An 18,266-nucleotide genomic window follows, 5' to 3' on the forward strand; every position below is an offset into this window, starting at 1 on the left:
GTTGATGGTATTTGGAGCACTCTAGTAGTGTCTCTATATGGCAATACAATAGGGCATTTACTGTTAGTGTAATAATCTAGAAGTCAATAATACGATAATTTATCATAAAGCTTTGTTCATGAATTGGATGATTAATATCATTTTGTTGCCTTGAGTATTATTGAATTTATGGATCATTTCGAGTTCATGACTGAAATTGTGAAACTCCATAATATAGATAATATATACTCTTAAATAGTCACTGACCAAGGTAATTAGCAGGAACACTAATTACCGCGATAAGGTTAGTATGTGGATTAAAAGATGGTTAAGTTTTACAAACCACCTGACACGAGATGTCATTTTAATCACATAGATACATGTTCTAGGAACATGGTATTTGACAGACCCCGAATGAAACATTAAATAGAATTGTGTTCATGAATTGGATGATTAATATCATTTTGTTGCCTTGAGTATTATTGAATTTATGGATCATTTCGAGTTCATGACTGAAATTGTGAAACTCCATAATATAGATAATATATACTCTTAAAAAGTCACTGACCAAGGTAATTAGCAGGAACACTAATTACCGCGATAAGGTTAGTATGTGGATTAAAAGATGGTTAAGTTTTACAAACCACCTGACACGAGATGTCATTTTAATCACATAGATACATGTTCTAGGAACATGGTATTTGACAGACCCCGAATGAAACATTAAATAGAATTGTGTTCGTGTCATTTATGTTTTCATTCAGTGTCAAGTTCTACAGTATGAGGTATTCATCTTTCCTACTAAGAAATGTATATGTGTGATTGTTATCAAACGCTGTCGGTAAAATGCAGTTATAACGGTAGCTCTTCGGTATACATGGCTTAGCTGAGGTAGTGATGGTTTACCAAGAATACTATTTGTCCCTCGTATCTCTATACGAGCTATAGCATCATTGGGCCCCTTGATAGAGTAAGATTATCTGCTAGCGGTATAATTACAAGAGTAATTATATTTGATAATCTGCTCAAGATCAAGAAAAGATTCAGTTAGCAAGGATGACACACATCTACCTTGAAACTAATCTGATAGCTATGAGACAGAAGAACAGACACAAGTAAATTGTTTACTGGATCGTGATATTGTACTGTACAGCATCATCTGTGTAATTGGATGGTCATGATGTGTTGCCAGATGCCGCTCATGATTATAGAAGTTAAAACAGTTTTAACTCTGTTTACCAACATAACACAGATCCTATTGGGTCACACCATATAGGAGTTAATCGGAGAATCTTATTGTGATTGATTATAAATTGGTTATGATCAATAGTAAGATAGTTATAATTAATTATACGTGTTATAATTAAATTATAAATGCTATGTAAAAATAACAAGCAAAAACATTGGTTAATTTATAAACGTGTGTGACACGTTGTATAAAAGTTAACCGGTTAATTTATAAATGTGCAGGACACATTGTATAAATTACCGAAACAACAACCGCAAGAAAAATATATATAATTGTTCAGAATAATTATACGGATATTATTTGTATTCGGGCCGAGGGCATTCGGGTCTTTTCAGATTCGTTCTTATCCGCATGACATGTCATCGATCCTATCCAGAGACACGTCATCGATACCGAAACGAACAACCGAAGAAAAATATATATAATTGTTCAGAATAATTATACGAATATTATTTGTATTCGGGCCGAGGGCATTCGGGTCTTTTCAGATTCGTGCTTATCCGCATGACATGTCATCGATCCTATCCAGATGACACGTCATCGATCTGGCAAAATAAAAGGACATGTACAACTCTAATTCAACCCTCCAATAAAAGGTGTTTGGAGTTCTCTATTAGTGACTATATATAGCAAGATAATAGGGCATTTACAACTCTACTACAACACTCTAATTAAAGGTGCTTGGAGCACTCTAGGAGTGTCTCCAGATTGTAAGATAGTATGGCATTTACTACCCTAATGCAACACTCCAATTGAAGGTGTTTGGAGCACTCTTGCAGGGTCTGTATTGCAAGATAATAGAGCTTTTACAACCCAAATACAAAACTCCAGTTAAAGGGGTTTGGAGCACTCTAGTAGTGTCTCTATATGGCAACATAATAGGGCATTTACAACCCTAATGCAACACTAGAATTGAAGGTGTTTGGAGCACTCTAGTAGTGTCTCTATATGGCAAGATAATAGGGCATTTGCAACCCTAATAGAACACTCCAATTGAAGGTGTTTGGAGCATTCTATTAGTGTCTTCAGATGGCAGGATAATAGGGCAATTACAATCCTAATTCAACACTCAAATTTAAAGGGTTTGAAGCACTCTAGAAATGTCTCTATATAACAAAATAATATGGCATTTACAACCCTAATACAAACACTTCAATTGAAGGTGTTTGCAGTGACCGTTGCAATGGTAGGTCTTACTTAGATAAATCTCAAGCTTATTTTACTAATTTTACATATATTGATTCCTAATTTTAAGATAATGTTTATGTTGTGCAATGTTCAGTGGTTCATGACTACATCCTTGATGAGTATTGAAGTTATTCATTTATACTTGACGAATGTATCATATTCTTTATAGTCATGAACCTGCACAATATCTCAAGGTAAGAAAAATGTAAAATTCAATTAATATATACTTTGCAAATCTAGTCAAACAGACAAGTAGAGTATAGTCCAATCCAACCGTAACTTACAAATGTTGTAAGTGAATCTCTGCTTTATATATATATATATATGTGTGTGTGTGTGTGTGTGTGTGTGTGTGTGTGATGAAAAATGAATGGGTGGAAATTTGAATATTAGTATTCGTATATGTAATGTACATATTATATTTTTTTTGTATTCAAATCATTATCTAATTTATTCACATCAATTATGTTATCTATGTTCATTTCTGCATAACTGCCTATATCTTCATCCATATAGCTACAAATATAGATATGAATAATATAATATTTGCTAAATTTGTGTTTAGAAATTATAAATTATGATCATACGTTATAACAACTTACTATTCAAAAGAAAATATTAGCAAAAAAATAAACACTTGTATATATTTTCCAGTTCTCAATATTGCCATGCGCATCAGGGTAATAATGTGGACGACTTCTGGGGCGGCAAAACAGAGCTATTAGCCCACCAAACTACTAATTAAAGTAATCAAATTAGTTAAAATTTAAAAACCAAAACAAACTTCGTTGTCTTAAAACCAAATCAACTACCGCTGACATCCCCCCTCTCTCTCTCTCTCTCCCGCTAAAAACTGTGTATGGTTTCTTAATGGCGACCATTTCTCTCTCCATTCAATAAATTCAATAAAGAAGCAAATCCACTCTGCCCATAAATTCGCGCTTCTATATGGATAAACCCACGTCATCCCTCGAGTCGCATTTCTCTCGTTCTAATCGAGGCCCATTAATTGCTAGATAAGCGAGTGAAAAGCCAGGAGCTTCATTGAATGTTTGCTCCTCGATTTGTCCCAAATTTCTTGTGATTTAGGTTAGAATTATGATCTCTGATTTTGCTTTTATTCAACTCTGGAAATTTCTAATGGATGGTATTCTAATTGGAGTGCTGATTTCTCTTTTCAGGTTCTGATTTTTGGTTAATGGCAGAAGGATTGGGATGGGGACGAGAGAAGAAAGACACTTTTTCTCTCTTACGAGTTTGCAAATCGGGTATGCATTTTGTTTTATTTATATGAAATCGAGTTTGCAAATCGGGTATGCATTTTTGGTATATGAAATTTGATTCAATTATCAGTTAGGATCCGTAGATGATACAGTGAGCAAAAAAATTGTGATACTTCATTGTTAAAATCTGGAATAAATTTGAATACAGTAAACTTAATTAATATTCTATCCATGTTAAGGAGCAACCTTATACAAGCATGCAACCTTTGTATTTTTGTAGAATTGTTGATGGTGATATTGATGTAGAATATGTTATTAGTGTTTCTTTTTTAGTTTATTTTTAACTACCTTTGCTTCAGGAACAAAAAAAAAACACGTGTCTTTCATTGACACTTTTTCTAGAATTTGATGCTGCAGCTCTTATTTCACTATTAGATATTTGAAAAAGCAAGTTAAGACTATTCTAGATGAATTGATGGTCTATCTTCTATAATTTAGCGTTAATTTACATATGAAAAACTCGTTGGGTATAGAATTTATACAATTGATATCTGGCAGCTGGGATACCATATAAATTGAACCTAATAATGTTTTTCGTTTTTATTGTTAAAATGCGTGAATTGTTTAATTGTAGTATGTCGGAACACCGGAATTACATAACTAGAAATTCTAACATTCCGTTTCAATACAATCATCTCTTTTTCAGGGACTTGCAATCATATCTTTCCCGATTGACGCTTTTCTTGGTACCGAAAAGCAAAAAGTTCCTTATCCTTGTCGACAACCGGCCATGGCTTGACAAGCTGGATGCACGAGTAACACATTTATGGCAATTTATGGTCACCAAGGTTCTTCTGTTATTAGAATTCAAATTATTCTATTTATATTGAATTCCTAGACCCTTTAAGAGATTATGTTAGTCTATCACTGTCCTTGAGAATGTTGGTGTTGGTACCCTCTAGCTTTGCTCCACCTTTTATGAATAACACACACACCTTTTTCGGGTTATGTCCTGAGACTTTCATCACAGATAGTCATATACTATCACCTTCCTGATATTGTAACCAGTACAGTTCATTTTGTTTATTTGAGTTTTATGATGGGAGAATTTTGCTTTACTTTTTCAAGATATCTTGGATTCAATTTAATTGAAGGCCAGACAGAAGGACTATACCTGTCAGAGTTATGAGTACTGGCTATCATGCTTAATTTTTCACTTCTCCTTTTTATCAGTCTAGGCTATCCCCTTTTGCAAACACCCGACGACAGAGAAAGAAGAAAGGTGAATCTGTTAAAGAGCTGGAGCTTTCAAATCAGTACAAGTGGTATTCTCTGATCGATGCAGCTATGCACCAGAATAAAATCCTATTTCCAGTGAAGAAATTGAAAGATTCTTTTCTTTTGCATGATGAACTACACCATATCTTGTACGGTTTTATTGTGTTTGAGGTGGAGTGGGCCCATGTGCGTGGTATTAACTACTGCAATGAACTTCAGGTACAACTTGCAACAGTTCAGTAACTTTAGTCCAAGTACTTTTACATACTGATTGGTACGTACATCAGCATGAACTTGCAATAAACTAGTATGATGTGTCTATCTGGTACCCCATGGTTAATTGTGCTCATGAGCATGTACAGTTAACCTGAACGGTACGGAAGGGACAATATGCTCACTGGGGGCGTAATCCTGAACTGGTAATTTTGATTTTAACAGACAGATACATCAATTGCAATGGAGGTTCGGTGGATGAAGAGATGGGAGTTTGACAGCATTGATCAGGCCTCAAACTTTGTATATTTCTGGTACGAGTGTAGCACTAGCTCTGACCGCAGTCTTTTGCAAGATTACCTGGACAGCCTATGCAATGCAGGTTTATTTCTATAAATAATTTTTTTCTCTTTTTTGCATGTACGTAAAACATATTTATTTCAAATGATTCTGCTTGCTGCTTGCATAAAGAGGACCTTAAAGGTAGTAATGTTGCTCTTTTAGCATGGATTCCTTTTTTTTGTTTTGAAAAAAAGAAATGTATCAAGTACCGTTGGTTTCCATTAAATGAAACCAATTTTTACATCCTCACATATGACCTTGTTCCATTACTCCCACCCCAGCATTTTCTTACTCCTTTCCCCTACTTCCTGTTCCACTGTCTTATACATACAATTTTGCTTGTTCTACTGGTACCCCTCCCCAGTTGACACAAACTTACATGCATCCCCTTCCTTTTCTATTTGATTGCCCAAATTATACCTAACAATATCACAAAATGTCAATTTCTGATTCCGTCATCGATTTGTCTTCTAGTCTCTTCTGCCAGCAGTCAAGTACTGGGGTGGGCTCCAACAGTACTGGTATGAACAAGTTGGTGTGAAGCATATAGCTCCCAAATAATCTGGAATGGCACTGTAACTCATATTATGTTGTACCCCCCAATTTGGATTGGAAACTGGTACATAGTTACATACAACCTCCTCGACACCTGTTAATACCCCACTGAACTAAAAAAATTCCTTAGAGAGTTCCATCTCCACACTAGCTTATCGATCTGATTTTCTTCTAAGTGTTGTTCTTTTAGTATAGAAGTCTTTCATTCTAAATGACAGTTGGCCATATCTTAATTTATTAAAATGCAAATGTATATTCAAACTATTCCGTGTGACCATGCCTCATCAACAGTTACCTCTTTATCATAACAATCTATGTAAAGTTCAGGGAACGTATAGTCAATAGAGGAATCACTAGCCGATCTTTCTGTCCAAAATCTTTATATTGTTACCTGCCTCATCAACAGTTACCTCTTTATCATAACAATCTATGTAAAGTTCAGGGAACGTATAGTCAATAGAGGAATCACTAGCCGATCTTTCTGTCCAAAATCTTTATATTGTTACCTTTCCATCTCTAAATGCAGTTCTAACTGTAATCAAATCTCTTTGAGGTAATACATATTTCCGAAATTGAGATACACATCGGGCTCCTTTCATAATTCAGCTTGTATAATTTGTTTCCAAACATTATGATCTGGGATCTTTTAATTTGAATAGCCGGCCAATAATGCTTGATTAAAATCTTTGTAGTTCATAATCTCTGCCCCTTGTACATTTTGCTCCACACACTGTATTCCATTTCAAGGGGGTTTTCATGTTTTAGAATTGATTCTGAATTAGAGATATTAAGGCAAAATCTGGCATGGGGATGGTTGGGGATGGTTGGGGATGGTTGGGGATGGTTGGGGGTAGTGTCTAGTGTTGTGAAATAAAAGAGCCTGTTATAGTCGGTTGAAATATTATCATTGTACATTACATCTGGATAGAAGCGACCTGTGTCAAACCATTCAAAACACAGCTCATATTCCAGGAAAGATTTCATGTGTTATATCATTCAACCTTAAATGTGTCGAGCAAGACAAGATACATCGTGCACATCTCTTAAAAAAGGAAAACATATGGTCATCTGACCCTTTCCTCCTTGTCTCAAGTACACAAACTACTCCATTAGCAGTCATGGACAAAGACAGAAGGGTGATTACATGTAGAAGGCTGTCTTATATCCATAATTGTTTCCATTGGAGCTTAGACTCATGATTTACTTTGGAAGTGATTCTACTACCATGCCACTTGAGGTACTTAGCCGTTTGCATGATTTTTCTTGTTTAAGGTTTGTTGTTATTAGGCTGGAATTGGCTTCTTGAAACATTTTGCATTGGTCCATAACTGAAAATACAAGGAGGCTTATTATCTTCTGTAGTTTAACGTAGCATTTTTTGGAGTTCACCTCTTTGTGAGAATCCTTGCTTTATCTTTTTCTTTTTTTTTTAGTAAAGTTAGGGGTCAAGCCATCCAACTGGGTTAATATCCACGAGGGATCCCCCAGGTTATCTCTTGAGAGAGAATGAGAGATACCATTGCTTTGTGTCCCCCAAGTTATCAGAGAGAATGGGAGATACCATTGCTTTGTGTCCCTTGTAATCTCTTCTCGGTATAATGGAATACTGGTTTGTTGCCTCACAATGGAGTAGCTAGGTCTAAACCACTTGATATCCAGTTCTTTTGTTTATCTATTAATTCACTGGTTCTTACAAATTCCAGTTCTCTTGTTTATCTGTTAATTCACTGTTTCTTCTAATTTTAAAATTATCTTCATGTTGGTTTTTCTATCGCTATGATTTTGGTGTTGCAAATGTACTCCTTGCACGCATGTGGTCAGGTTTGGGGGTGGTGGTTTTATTTTATTTTATTTGCTAGATCATGTGTATGGTGGATGAAGGTCTTGGATGCACGAGGCTTGATTAATTGCTTTTTAGAGTGCACACAAGTTCTTAATAAGCAGATTGTTTATTTATTACTTAGCATTAATGAACATATGTGTTATATTTTAATTCAGAAATACACAGCAAGTGCCATTCTATATAATTTCTTTGCTAATTTACCTTGTGTGGGATTCTAATATCTCTTCCAGGTTTCCATTTCAGGTTCTAAATAGATAACCTTGGTTCTGCTCTCATATTTTAATTATTGGGATGGGGACAAAATACAATTCTAGTAATACCAGCTTTATAAGTCAAATACTGGTCTGTTGCTAGGGGTGCAAACAGATCGGATACGAATCGGATAGTGGTAAAACCATATCCATATCCGCTTTTATTTTTAGGATACGGATACGGATACGGATACGGATGGGATATTAAACGGATACGGATCGGATATTGGATATCCATAAATTTATACACAAATATTTTCATAATATATATTAAACTATATAGAATATGCCTACTATTCGGATACAGATAATTAAAATTGAAAACCCTATCCGTATCCTCGCATGGATATTCGGATATCGGATATCCGTATCTAATTTTCGGATCCGGATATGGTCAGATATTATCCGATCCGTTTGCATCCCTATCTGTTGCCAAGTAGATCCAACTATTTTGTATTTATTTACTTTTGAATTTGGCTTTCATTGAGGCACTTCTCAAGAAGATTTGCAAAAAACAATCACAATATCTTCTCAGTTTATATATAAGCACAAAAATTAATTTGGTTTATTCTAACATTAATATCTCATACTGAAATATGAAAATTATTTGCATGTCAGGGGATATATTTTATGATGCCAAGGATGAGTTATCAACCTCTTCCAATGCAGAGACCAAGAATACACAGATTGAGGGTCTAAATATAATATCGCAACAAACTTCTGGAACTTGCAAGAGGAGAAAATTTACGAGGATGGATAGTGAAATTGTGAGCACCCCATCGAACTTTGATCCGGCAATTTACAAAGATGTCTTCATAGTTTTCCGATTTAGTGATCATGACCTCCCATTTAACTTAAAAAATGTGATCATGTCAGATTTAAGGCTCCTACGATTGTTGGAATATGGTCTCCCTTCATGGGTCATATTTTTGCAATCATACCCTGTTTTCTGCAAAATTTACCGTCCTTGGATGTGCCCCATGGCGCGAATCCTTTATGTGATAATATCCACCGTAACTGTGCTTATTGGGTTCTACGATCTTTATAAGAATGTACCTGTTTTAAAGGCAACTGCTTTGCGCCTTTTTGGCCCATTTTCTGACTGGATGGAAAATTGGGAAATGGTATCGAGGATTCAGTACCTTGGTACAATGCTATTTCTACAAAATTTTGAAAAGGCAATCCGGTGGTTTCTCATGGTGACACGTGGCATTAGGTTGGTGCTGTCGGTTCTGACAAGGCCTTTTGCAGGGCCTTTATTGGATCTATTGGAACTTATGTCCCCTTTATGGAATTTATGTGTTGATTTTGGGGAGGACGTGGGTTCGGTGATTTATAGCATATTGGGGTCTTTGCAGTGTATTTGTGGGTTCATTTTGGATGCCATTATCTGGCCATTTTGGTTTATAGGTATGACTTTGATTATGTTCTTTATTTAATTTTTTCAGCCCAATAATTTCTTTGTCAGCCATTTTGTCTGTACTAGTTGTTTTTTCTCATAAATGAATGGTAGACCCAACTGGCTTGGTACCAAAGAGGTATTGGATGGACTTTTAGTTTGGACTTTTGTTTTTGGCTAGCTAGTGCTTTCAATACCACCAAAGCTGTGAGGTCTTTCAGTACCCAACTGTTTGGTTCAGGTACTGACAAGCATGTACCGATGACACACTTAATCTGTGACTGACTTGTACACTACTGAAATCCAAGATCTTCACTGTTGCCTTGTTTGACATGTTGAGTAAGCCAATTGCTAAGCCTGGATTTCTAACCATTTTCTAGACCCAACTAGTTAATTTAATAATTGTGTTGTACTTATTGTAGAACTAATAAAATCACAAGTACACAAATTTCGATTGTTTAATTTAATATCTTTAATCTTTTTTATGAGCAGCAACTGGGATAATTTACCCTTTTTTTTGGCTCACTTGGGAGATTCTAGCGACTCCGGGTCGTCTTGTCATCACAATATCCAGTTTATTGGGTGTGCTCGTCATAAGGTTGTATTTTCTTGTAAGGGATTTCTGGTCTTCTCTGAGTGTACTTCTGCAATTTGCATCTGCAACTGAGGTGACAATTGGTGGTGCATATCAAGAGGCTTCCATGTGGAAATCACTTTGGAATGACATTTTCTCTCAGGTAAAAGGCATTAACTAAAAGTGTAAAATTTTGTGCACAATTGCGAAATGTGAAAGAAATACACACTCCCCAACAAAGCTTAAGTCTTTAATTTCTTCGAGAGGTACAATTACTGTTTTTCTTCCTCTCTGCTTCTCCCTTCATAAATGAGGGCAGAGTAGAGATAGTATGGATGTTCTAAGGCACATAAGAAAAATTCCTGAACTAGTAGCTGAGAAAATTCATAAAATTTTCCTTTGTTAGGTGTTCCGTGCAATCAGAAGTATTCTGAATGGGTTTGTGGCATTTTTCGTCATATGTAACAGGCATCGGTTAAGGTACTTACGCCCCCATGCTCACCCCCTTGCTTCCGATCACACAAAATATCTCTCTCTCTCTCTCATCTGTGACTGCCCACAGACTCACCACACATACACACAGAGATGTTTGTGCACATAGTAACAAGCTCAAAGGAAAAACATAATTCCAATTCATCTGCTAACTATTGTTTTTTCGGTATGTTTATGTGCTTGTTTGTTTGTTACTTTTATTATAGCACCTACAACCATATGCAACAATTCTTGAAGTGCCTGTCTTGTGCTACTCGTCGAAATACAAATTCAGATATGGTCAAAAGAAGGCAGAATTACCTAAATAAAAAACCTGTAAGCTTTTGTACAATTTCCTTGAATTTTTTCTCCTTTTTTTAGGCAGTAGGTAGATGCCAAGTTTGAAATTATTTGAGAAAGCTCCCTTAAAATATTGTATGTCAAATAGCATTTGGGTAGGTACTAGGCCTATAAACTAACAAACATTCCGCCTTTTGGATGACTCTTGTGTGGTTGTCAATTGGTTCTGATCCAGATTGGAATATATATATTTTCAGATAGAAGAGTGTGAAAGGTCACTTCTAAAGCGAAGCTATGTATATAGTTAACTTCCTAGTTGGAAAAAATGGAAAGCCAGGTGTCAGGCTGATTTGTAGATGGTGGCAACTCTGAGGGTTATATCTTATAGACTTGTAGGAGCTGTGTTGTTTAGGGAAATTAATATTAACACAAACTGAATGAAGAAAAGAGGGATCAAGACATGCAGTCTGGTACCGAAAGGCTTAGAGCTTTGCTTCTTTGTTTCTTGTTCTTTTTGTAAATTTTGTTCCTCTATGTAAATGTATCTTTTTGTAAACAAATAGATGGGCATGAATTGCCCTGTATAGTAAACATCCCATGTATTTATATACCCTTCACCTTTGTAATTTTTTTGAAAAATGTATACAAAGTTTTCTTATTGCAATTTGTGATATAGATGTGTCAATTAGAGTTCAAATACACAGGTGTCATGGCACATGTAGCTAATCATTTAAGTTCTCAGCATATTGTAACACTAGCAGAAATAAGTACCCAAAAAAACACAAACTGAATTGCACAGTAAAGGGTAAACATACATGAACTGATAACATAAGAAAAAGATTTAACACCACTAGACAGACCTGAAATACTATCAGACAAACCTAGGATAAATACACAAATCACATAATTCGATTGCACTTGATCATAAATTTATAATTGAAGAACCTACACAAAGCAAGCTCAACAAGAAACGTTATTTAGTAGCAATTGGCTGCTTCATGGCCTCGAACCGAGGCTCCTTCGGCTCAAACTTATGACGCACATACAAGTTCATGTAATCCTCGAAAACAAACTTTGGGTAGGTCAAGTTCTTCTCTTTCGTTTCCTTTTCCACCAGAGCTGGTGCCGGAAAGATAACCGCATCACTTCCCGGGTTGTAGAAAGATGCTATTGACATTCTGTTTCCATCGGTCTGAGCCACCACGCGGTGTTCCACACTTTTGTATTTACCATTGGTGATTACCTGTGCACATTTTTTAAACACAAATTAACTATAATTAATTGCTAAGTACTGAGATAATTAATGTTTTACTCAATATAGGCTCTTTTGTTGTTTGAGACCGGAATGCAATTCCAAGCAGACGCACTAACCTCGAGCTGATCCCCAATGTTCACCACGATTGCATGACGCATAGGCGGAACATCAATCCATTCTCCGTCCTTGAGCAGCTGCAAACCGCTGACTTGGTTGTCTTGGAACAGTAAGATAATGCCACCGGCATCAGTATGGGCTCTCAGTCCCTTAACCAAATCGGGCCGGGGGCACGGTGGATAGTTGCTCACTTTGGTGCCGAATGTGGGGCCTTTTGCCCCGCAAAACGCCTTTTTGAGGTAGCCTTTCTCCAGCCCTAGGTTCTCACAAAGCAAGTCAAGCAGCCTCTCTGCTAGATTCTCTAGCTCCAGTGAAAATTGCTTCATCACACTCCTACAATTAATTAATAATTAATTATTCATTTTCATCTGTTCGTTAATATGGTAAGAAACAAATATAATCCTTACTATAATTATACAGTGGAAACTGGAAAGTATCAGTTGTAATTTAGTTGTTTGGCACGTGAACCAATTTCTTAATTTTCTTTTGAGAAAAGTCAATCTAGCAAATGGATCTTATGTGACGCCTTGAAATATATACTGTATATGGGCTAGTAGTCTTTGCTGACTGGCTGCATATCTGGCAGTGGCAGCACATAAAACTAGATAAGGTTTCTTGAACAAGTACAATTGTGCTGGAAGGATTTCAGATCTACAACCAATCAGAACTAGATTTACCTGACCCCATCCTTTGTGTACTTTAATCTTTTATTAATATTGAAATAAGAAACTAATCTTTTGCAACCATCAGAGCTAAACATTTATTCAAGTATAGTGTGTGTGTGTGTGACTAGCTAGGTATATATTTTGCTTCAAAAAATTCTACCTGTAATGCTCGTCGAGGTCGGGCACTTCGGAGATGTTAGAGACGGGGAGGTGACGCAAGAAGAAGGTGCTCTCCCAGTCGAGGTTACTAGTATCGGCTCCCTTGGTACCGTCCTCCAAGGTTTTGTTAGCAAATTCTTGGAAACGCAGCTCCATGCATTTCTTGTAGTGTGCCTTAGTCAGCCTCTCCACCTCGTCCATCATTTCCGACGATATTCCATGGTTTAACAACTGCACAAATAATTATCTATACCTTAGATTTTGTGGAATTATGCTAAATTTTCCAAATACAGGAATAGTTAAGATTAATGTATTCTGATATCATATATAAATGGAAATTAACTAAGAGATCTAGTTTGGGGGCACCTCAAAGAAGCCCCAGTTCTGGCAAGCATCTTGCAAAATCTTCATGCCTGCATCTCTCTCCTCTCCATTCAATTTGGCCATGTCAATCAAAGGGAATGACTTGTCCATTTTCTCTAGCTCTCCTTAGTCTCTAACGCACTATTATTTTCTCTCCTTTTAGTTCGTTCAGGAGTTTGTTTGTGTGGAATGAGGAACACTTGTAAGCTCCTTTTATAGGCGTAGAGGAGAGGGAGAAAGAGAGAGACTTGGCTGCCAAAGTTTTTTCAAAACGAGTTAGAGAGAGAAAGTGAGAGGAGCCAATTGTTTGATCATGGCTTAGCTAATGATGACACCTGTGAGTGATGCATTGGATCGTTTAAAATTCCGGGTCTTGTTTTGTCTTAAAAGCATGGAGTAGAGTTCTAATTCGCTTTCCTTCTGTTCTACATTAATTATGATAAACAATAATTTGTGGCATAATTCAGAAAATTTGTTCATATGTAAGCCTTATTTTAGAAAACTTAGTTTGTTTCCATTTTATTCATTGTATGCATGTAGTTTTGACATAGACTCATGCCTATACACATGGGATTACGTAGGGGTCAGTTTTTAATCGAATCAGAAAACTTCGTTTAAATGGATCAGTTCGGTTGAAATTTTGAATAATTTCGGTTTAAATGAATTGGTTCATTTTAGACTTCTCAAAACCGGCTAAATCGATCTGACCGGTTTAAATTGATTCGACTCTAATTTTATTGGTGTTATAATGATTTCATTAAACCAAACCGGATAAAACCAAATCGGATCGAACCAAACTGAACTTCAATTGTTGTGTATGACAATGCATTATTTTCGTTAATAATGGTACCAATAGGTTTGCTTCGGTTTGAACCAAACAAACCATAATTTATTTCGGTTTATTTGGTTCAGTTCTTAATCGGTTGATAGGTTTAATTTGGTCAATCGGTTCAGTTCTATTTTTAAAAACCAAAGAAAAGTTTGATTTGGTCATTTTACTTTGATTTGAACCGAACCGACTGTAAGCAGAAGGTATGGAAGCTAATTAACTCCAATTTTTTTTATTTATATAAGTTTTTTATATAATATAATTTAGAGTAAATTTTCATGATAGTACTGTTAAATTAACTTTCATTTTTTTTAAAAAGAATTTATATGATTAAATTTTTATATGTATTTAGTTTTTATAGTTCGAACGTCTGAACATAATCTTCATGTGAATTATAAGTCTTTGTTTAAATATTGATAATATGTTATTGCTTTGGTTCTTGCTTCTTATCCTCTCTTGGATTCAAATCAGCTGAAATCCGAGATCTATGAATAGTACCCCTGAAATTTCTGAAATCCTGAATTCAGCCGTCCAATTTTTTCTGAACACGCATCTTGGAACAGCTGGTTTTTCTGTGCACGCATCTCAAAACAGTTCAACGGTTGAATTCAGGATTCTAAGAATTTCAGAGTTATTATTGATGATCTTGGATTTTAACTGATTTGAATCCCCTCTGATTCTCTTCTCTCTGTGCATATCCTGATATCACGAAAATATATTAATCGAAAATATTCTATTCTCTTCTTCTCTCTGGATCATTCCGATTTTTTTTATTAATCGAAAATAAAAATAAAAAATATTGCAAAGGGGATCGTTTTGCTGGAAAATCAATATCTAGGAAAAACGGAATGGTTTATCCCGTCCAGCTACAGTATTTGAATGGGATAAACCATCCCATCTCTTTAATCTTGACCTTAATTATCGATTTAACTTAAAATAAATATATATCTTGGACTGGATAGATTATTCCGTCCAGCACTGTAGCATTTTTTTTAAAAAAAAATTCATTAAAAAAAATGCTACGGTGCTGGACAGGATAACCTATCCCGTCAAAATTTTTTTTTTCTTCTTAGCAAGATTAGCGGAGCACTAATTTGGACGGGATGGTTTATCCCGTTCAGACACAGTAGCTGGACGGGATGAAATCATCCCGTTTTTTTCTAGATTTTGATTTTCCACCAAAATGGCCTTTTCCGATATTTTTTTATTTTATTTTCGATTAATAAAAAAATCGGATCATTGGCTGCTTTAAACTTGGATATTGTTTGACGAGTTAATTAATTCATATTTATCCCTTATTACTAGGCGATCAAAATTACTGGTTGATGCTTTGCTGGACTTTTGACTTTTTAAATATGGAGTGAGTATATGGTACTATGCATCAACATGGATCAATATTTTCGATTTTCAAATTATAATAGTGAATTCAAACCGTTTAATATAATCTTATATGAATATGTATTTGCAGACATAATTTTATATTTTTTAGAATTTTTACTATATTTTAAAATAAGTAGAAAATTATTTGATCTGAAAATTATGCACCATTCAAAAACAGCGATTTTCTACCTATCTTAACAAAATAATAAACAAACTCTAAAAATATAAAATTTAGTCTGCAAATAGATAGTCATATAAGGATCATATTGGATCGACTGCTAGAATTTAAAAAAAAAAAATATTGATCCGTATCACTGATTAGCAGACTAATCCATGCTATGCATATATATAATAATATAGAGTCACTCTTAGAATATGATATGTTTACAAATATATCGGTTTGCACCGATATAAAGTAACGAGGATTAAAATGTTAAAATGTCTTTATATCTAAATTTTTTAAATTAATTTAAAATTGAAAAGTAAAAAAACTCTTAAATATAATTTATATTATTTTCTGTATTTACATGTAAAAGATTACAATATTTTAATTTTAGTTTAATTAATATTAAAAACTTACAAAAATATATCCATATGGATATTTCTGACTTGTTGATTCATAAAATATAAAATTGAAAAATAATAATTATTTATGTATATGTAGCAGTGTTCTAAATAGCTAACTATAGCGGGTTTGGACCTAAATAGCTAAACTACGGAGTAAAACTACGCTAATTGAGTTACGGTCGCTATAGCGCGTAGCGCATAGTACATAGCGGCAATAGCGGTCCGCTATGCTACATGAGCTTATTATTATTATTATTTTGCAATTTAAATGGGCTTTAAAGTCCAAACCGAAATTAAATTACATGGATTTTTTTTAATTTAAGAAGCTATATCAATAAATTTGAATATTGTGCGTTGGGCTATATCAATTAAATTATTTGTATCATGCATTGTGCGTTGCGCTCTTCAAAAATTAAAAATCTAGTCCCTGAGATAATATTATAACTTCTTAATCAGTTTGGTGTTTTCTTTTTCGATGGGACTTTAGATAATGTTTATTATTAGTATAAATATTAAATATAATTTTTGAAAAGAAAAAAACACTGTGTATGATAGCATTTCGTTATAGTTCATTCCGCCATCATATTCTAGTTAATATTTTTAATATTTTCATTATAAAAAAGTAAAAAATAATGACATAATAAAGATTAAAAAAAAGGCATTTAAACCATCATATTCTAGTTCATTCCGCCATCATTTCTGAAAGGAACATAAGCTTAATTTCCCAACTGTACCGATTGAATCATGTGACGTGCAAGTAAATGTTTGAGCAATTGTGTGACGGTTATTAAGTATATATAAAACGGTTGTTTTTTAGTGGTTTAGAATTATTTTAAAACAATAGATTTGTAAGTATATACAAAACGGTTGTTTTTAGTGGTTCAGAATTATTTTATAATAATAATTTTGTAAAATACTTATAAATAGTAAAAAAATAATAAAAAAAGAGAGTAAAGTTTGATCTCTAAGCATTTTTTAATATAGAGCTTATGTTGAACGATTTGAATTGACTGTTTGAACTTGAAAAATCACAAAACTAAATTGTTATAAGATGTTATAACTTTCAAATATTGTAAGTGAATTTCTAATATATAATAGCATAAATTAATTATATTATCTTGCTGCAAACAAAGTGACAAATGAATTATTCGGGTTTGGTTCAGTGATGTCAAAAATTCATGATTTGGGAATAATTCGCGTATAATTCGGGAATGATTCAGAATTACCCTGACCAGAGATCTCAGTCCTGCAAGAGAGAAAAAAAAAACCGAAAAAAAATTTCTAGGAAAAATTCAGAAAAAATTCCCAAATAATTTGTAAAATTCATGAATTTATTCGGGCTTAATTCGGTCAAAATTTGGTCAACCAAAATAATTCGGCGTACGGTTCGACGTCACCAAAAAAACAAATTATTTGGGTTTAAATTTTGGAAGTTTGATGTCTAAGCATTTTTAATATAGAGCTTATGTTGAACGGTTTGAATTGACTGTTTGAACTTGAAAAATCACAAAACTAAATTGTTGTAAGATGTAATAACTTTCAAATATTGGTGATGCCGTACCGAACACAAGGTTTTAAGAATACGTTCATAATAAGGAAAATCGGAATTTTCTATCAAAAATTATGCATGTTTAAATTTTGAATTTTTATTTGCATTTTTTTTATTTCTTTGGCCTCTGACTTTGACCTATAAATTAATTTATATTGATTACAATGAATTAATGGTTGTCAACAAATAAATAATTTTTTTATAATTTTTTTTCGAACTTAATTTTGTTATTGTATGCTTCCTAATTTCTTTTATTAAATGTATTTCAAATTTTCTGTAGTCGTCACATACTACTGCATTTATTTTCTAAAAACCGATCATTGATTTGTTCTTTTCAAATATATCCAAAGGAATCAAATTAAAAAATTCGGTTCCTTGTAGAATTCAAATTTTCTGATAATGTATCTATTTTTATATTAATTTTTAATGAATTTCTAAAAATAAAACATTCTTCACTGGCCTGGTGCTTCATTGAAATTTTCTGTGCTTATTTTTCTATAATTTATCATGTAATGGG

The 18,266-nt window shown here is 34.1% G+C and overlaps 2 protein-coding genes across 5 annotated transcripts; one reads left to right on the forward strand and one right to left on the reverse strand.

The window, feature by feature from the left end:
- Positions 1-3,450: 3,450 nt before the first annotated feature.
- LOC144573800 (uncharacterized) lies at positions 3,451-11,529 on the forward strand. 4 transcript variants are annotated; one of them, XM_078323549.1, is made up of 10 exons: positions 3,453-3,482; positions 3,579-3,684; positions 4,346-4,487; positions 4,873-5,136; positions 5,356-5,512; positions 8,740-9,531; positions 10,013-10,257; positions 10,501-10,574; positions 10,793-10,901; positions 11,123-11,529. In XM_078323549.1, exons 2-10 carry the CDS (start codon positions 3,632-3,634, stop codon positions 11,171-11,173), a joined length of 1,887 nt encoding a protein of 628 aa, XP_078179675.1. In that variant the 5' UTR covers positions 3,453-3,482; positions 3,579-3,631; the 3' UTR covers positions 11,174-11,529. The 4 variants fall into 4 exon arrangements, 3 of the variants coding, with proteins under 3 accessions (XP_078179675.1, XP_078179676.1, XP_078179677.1); XM_078323550.1 differs by lacking the exon at positions 3,453-3,482 and having other exon boundaries at positions 3,550-3,684; XR_013518088.1 differs by lacking the exons at positions 10,793-10,901; positions 11,123-11,529 and having other exon boundaries at positions 3,451-3,482; positions 10,013-10,371; positions 10,469-10,600.
- A 100-nt stretch (positions 11,530-11,629) lies between these two features.
- On the reverse strand, positions 11,630-13,722 carry LOC144573802 (1-aminocyclopropane-1-carboxylate oxidase-like). The gene is made up of 4 exons (XM_078323554.1): positions 13,428-13,722; positions 13,063-13,292; positions 12,237-12,570; positions 11,630-12,108 (listed from the first exon to the last, which is right to left on the reverse strand). The coding sequence occupies exons 1-4, from the start codon at positions 13,533-13,535 to the stop codon at positions 11,839-11,841; spliced, it is 942 nt and encodes a 313-aa protein (XP_078179680.1). The 5' UTR covers positions 13,536-13,722; the 3' UTR covers positions 11,630-11,838.
- Between the last annotated feature and the right edge of the window lie 4,544 nt (positions 13,723-18,266).

This window comes from Carex rostrata, chromosome 22 (assembly GCF_964058835.1).
Source record: "Carex rostrata chromosome 22, lpCarRost1.2, whole genome shotgun sequence".
Taxonomy (NCBI): domain Eukaryota; kingdom Viridiplantae; phylum Streptophyta; class Magnoliopsida; order Poales; family Cyperaceae; genus Carex; species Carex rostrata.

Coding starts and splice junctions, on each gene's coding strand:
- LOC144573800 (XM_078323549.1), top strand. CDS start 3,632: ATGGGGACGAGAGAAGAAAGACACTTTTTCTCTCTTACGAGTTTGCAA. Junction 3,685..4,345: donor CTTACGAGTTTGCAAATCGG/GTATGCATTTTG, acceptor TCTCTTTTTCAG/GGACTTGCAATCATATCTTT. Junction 10,575..10,792: donor TGTAACAGGCATCGGTTAAG/GTACTTACGCCC, acceptor CTTTTATTATAG/CACCTACAACCATATGCAAC.
- LOC144573802 (XM_078323554.1), bottom strand. CDS start 13,535: ATGGACAAGTCATTCCCTTTGATTGACATGGCCAAATTGAATGGAGAG. Junction 13,293..13,427: donor AGAACTGGGGCTTCTTTGAG/GTGCCCCCAAAC, acceptor TTATTTGTGCAG/TTGTTAAACCATGGAATATC. Junction 12,109..12,236: donor ACATTGGGGATCAGCTCGAG/GTTAGTGCGTCT, acceptor AAATGTGCACAG/GTAATCACCAATGGTAAATA.